The sequence below is a fragment of the Achroia grisella genome, unplaced genomic scaffold (assembly GCF_030625045.1).
Source record: "Achroia grisella isolate CSIRO2021 unplaced genomic scaffold, CSIRO_AGI_Agris_v1 utg2716, whole genome shotgun sequence".
NCBI lineage: Eukaryota > Metazoa > Arthropoda > Insecta > Lepidoptera > Pyralidae > Achroia > Achroia grisella.
The window spans coordinates 29,916-34,220 of NW_026712761.1; the positions used below are offsets into that span (position 1 = coordinate 29,916).

Sequence of the window (4,305 nt, forward strand, 5' to 3'; positions counted from 1 at the left end):
ATTTACTATTTATCCATCACTACTACGGCATTTAGTTTTGGCAAAATCCCCTTAAACCACTTCTCAAAGAAATCTACATTCATCTGTTGATCTTCTTTATTTTTTTTTTTTTGCTTAAATTATTAATAAGCTGTCGTCTACGAATCCTTCTTATCCGCCTATATGGCCCATAATTAATCGTTTGCCTTTTACTGAAAGCTGTTTCAAGCCACATATTTGAAATTTAAATGTTTTTTTATGTATTCCAAGAAAATTTGTGTAAGTATGGGTCTTCATTGACAACATTAAGAATCTGTAAAGTATTATAATATAAAAAAAATTGGCTAAGGATACAATACTTTTGTTTTACAAAGAACAATATGGTGGACACAGAATATAATGCAGTAGAAGATATAAAGTTTAAGTTATTTTTACAATGGTGGGTGGCTAAAATGCATAAAAGAAACTTTACTTTTCGCCTTATAGCAGCAAAAGTAAAATAGTCTACTTAATTTATCTTTGAAACTGTGCTCGGTCCACGTTTCTTATGAGATTTGAATTGTTCATTTTCTTTGTATTCTTTTAATGCACTGTAAACTGAGGCCACACTAATTTCCAAAATGTCAGCTGTTTTCGTTACACATTCTTTTTCAGAGATTAGAAGCCGAATTACAAATTTCTTCATATAATTAAAAATACGACTTTAGAAACGAGAGCTTTATTGGCAGTTGCATTATTTCTACCATGGTTGGCATGGTCTTGATGGCACGGTATAATATCATTTTTGCTATCATAAAATAAGTGCTTTCTTATACTCATCTCAGCAAATGATATAGGTACACAGAAGTTTTCATGAATTGTTTGTTTTTTACTAACTTCTTCAAAGATTCTAATGTTTGTTTAGGCCTGGTTTTAATGGTACTTTATTTAATAGTTTTCAAGTTTGGCAGACTAAAACTAACATTTATCTCAATAGCCTATAACAGGCCGGTGATTTTTTTGTAAATAGCTAATGCCATTATCTTTTGTTCAATTGAATAACGTCGTTCTTTTGATCGTTTTGGACAACTTTTAATTGACTTTGTAATAATTTCAAAAAATAATTAGAGATATTTAAATTACTAATCTTTTCACATTCTCGTCTTCTGATATTTTTTTATTATATTTGTTTTGTGGCTTTTCAACATCTTTCTTACTCTTATAATTTCCCAAATTTTTCTTTTATTATACATATTTTGTATAATGTATAACGTACTTTTTCTGACTTGAATTTCAACCAAGATTCCAAGGATCCTTTTAATATTTGATGTTGATGGTTGAACATTATCTAAAATGCTTTAGGATAAGGTGATATACAGGGTGTCCGGTGGCAGAATTAGGATTTAAAATGTATATAACAAAAAAACTACGAAAGATATACATTTATATTTTTAATCATTATAAAGAAGACAAATGCGGGTTTTATATCTTAAAGATTATGTCGTCTAAATGTTGACCGTGACGTCGGACACATTCTTGGAATCTGGCTTCAGTATTTCTTGCCACTCGCTGGAGAAGTGCCGCCGAGATGCCATGAACTTCGCGAACGATATTTTCTTTTAATGCTGAGATAGTCGCCGGGCTTGTTTCATAGACTTTACTTTTGAGATACCCCCACAGAAAAAAATCCATTGGTGTAAGATCCGGGGATCTGGGTGGCCAGAGGATGTCACCGAAACGGCTTATCAGTTTGTTAGGGAAGAAATCACGAAGTAGCGCTATGGTATCCCTAGCAGTGTGAGGCGTGGCGCCATCTTGCTGAAACCATGTCTGCGAAGTGAAGAAAGGATGTTCTCTCAATTTTGGAACAAAATAATCATTAAGCATTCGCCTATAAGCAACACCGTCTACAGATATTGCTTGCTCTTGATGATTTTCAAAAAAATACGACTCAATTATCCCCCTGCTTGATAATGCACACCAAACCGTCACTTTGGGACTGTGAAGTGGCTGTTGATGTTTTAAGCGGGGATTTTGTCGTTTAGGGGACCAATAACGACAATTCTGCTTATTTACACTTCCATTTAAATGAAAATGGGATTCATCACTCCAAACAATAGTGTTCACCGTGCGAAATCGCTCCAACATTGTCTCACAGAAGTTTTTACGCATATTGTAATCATTAGGCTTAAGCGCTTGCACAATTTGAATTTTAAATTGGTGAAATTTAAGATCCTTCTTCAATATCTCGTGCACTATAGTTTTTGGAAGCCCCAAGGCAGCCGCTCTCTTGCGAACTGACTGACGCGGATTATCCCGCAAACTGGACGCGACGAGTTCAATGTTTTCATTTGTTCTCGACGTCCGGCTGGGCCCCGGTCGTGAGTTGTTTTCTGCTGAACTTGTTGCCCGGAACCTTCGCACCCATAATCGAATCAAATCTTCACTTGGGGCGTCTAGTAACCGTCGAATATTGTACCGTGAACAAAATCTTCGACGAGCAATTGCACATGAATCATTGGCTTTGAAATACGCTTCGATTGCGAAAGCACGTTGTTCACCTGTCCACTGCGACATCGCGACTAAATAACCCGCACGGATGACGAAGCCAACGCGGCCCCCTCCCCGCTCCTCCGCTCAACGGTTACGGAAATATTCGAAATTCAAATCCTAATTCTGCCACCGGACACCCTGTACATACATTCTGCCTGAAATGGTGGTTTAGCAACTGAATTTGGTCGTATAACCAGTACCATGGCAGTAAATACAAGGTGTCCAGAAAGGGTATCGGGTATTTGTAGGTTCAATAAAACAAAAGATATTTGTATGCAATAAAAAAGTTTATTATTTATTATTAGCATATGGATTGGAGATTTATTTAGAAAAGATAATGTTATCCAAATGATGACCGTTACGTTGCTGGCACTCTTCTAAACGGGACCGAAGATTAGCGATAACACGTTGACACATAGCTATCGATATTGCTGCCATTTCTGACCTGATGTTTTGCTTCAACTGGGTTAGATTCGTCGGATTATTTTTATAAACCTTACTTTTAATCCTTTTATCCCCATGCAAAATAGTCAAGTGGGCTAAGATCGGGGCTTCTGGGAGGCCAGTTGATCTTACCCCTTCTCGAAATGACTTTCTTGGGGAATAATTCATTAACAATTTCCATTGAGTCATTTGAGGTATGGCAAGTGGCCCCATCTTGCTGGAACCACGTTCTTGAATTAAAACCTGTAAACTCCTGCAACTCTAGGACCCCCTTAAACCACTTCTCAAAGGAATCGACATTCATCTCTTGATCTTCTTTATTTTTTTTTACTTCAAATATTAATAAGCTGTCGTCTACGAATCCTTCTTATCCGCCTATATGGCCCATAATTAATCGTTTGCCTTTTACTGAAAGCGGTTTTAAGCCACATATTTGAAATTTCAATGTGTTTTTATGTATTCCAAGAAAACTTGTGTAAGTCTGGGTCTTCATTGACAACATTAAGAATCTGTAAAGTATTATAATAAGTAAAAAAATTGGGTAAGGATACAATACTTTTGTTTTACAAAGAACAATATGGTGGACACAGAATATAATTCAGTAGAAGATATAAAGTTTAAAGTTATCTTTACAATGGTGGGTGGCTAATTTGCATAAAAAAAACTACTTTTCGCCTTATAGCAGCAAAAGTAAAATCGTCTAATTTATCTTTGAAACTGTGGTTCGGTCCACGTTTCTTATGAGAATTGAATTATTCATTTTCTTTGTATTCTTTTAATGCACTGTAAACTGCGGTCACACCAATTTCCAAAATGTCAGCTGTTTTCGTGACACATTCTTTTTCAGAGGTTAGAAGCGGAATTACAAACAAATTGACATTCGACGCGCGCGGCGTTGATCGGTGTTGGCACCACCCGCGACGTGAACCGCGCTTTATTAATAAGCCGTCAAATAACTTGTTCTAGTTACATACTACTAGTAACTTATATCAGAGCACTTTTATACAATTTTATTGTAAAATAGAAATAATATCCTTTTGTAGTTTGAAATGATTAACTATTCACACTCTTTGTTTATTCATCTGATTATACGAGAATTGAACGCATCACTATTACTCTAAATATGGCAACATTATTTTACAAAGTGTCATTAGCTACTGTCAGTTTGCTTCATATAATTAAAAATACGACTTTAGAAACGAGGGCTTTATTGGCAGTTGCATTATTTCTACCATGGTTGGCATGGTCTTGATGGCCCTATATACATAATATCATTTTTGCTATCATAAAATAAGTGCTTTCTTATACTCATCTCAGCAAATGACTGTACTCAGAAGTTTTCATGAATTG

The 4,305-nt window shown here is 35.7% G+C and overlaps 1 protein-coding gene across 1 annotated transcript; it reads right to left on the bottom strand.

Annotated features, from left to right (window-relative positions):
• Positions 1–1,440: 1,440 nt before the first annotated feature.
• On the bottom strand, positions 1,441–2,535 carry LOC131843016 (transposable element Tc3 transposase). The gene has a single exon (XM_059191608.1). It carries the CDS (start codon positions 2,533–2,535, stop codon positions 1,441–1,443), a length of 1,095 nt encoding a protein of 364 aa, XP_059047591.1.
• Positions 2,536–4,305: the final 1,770 nt, after the last annotated feature.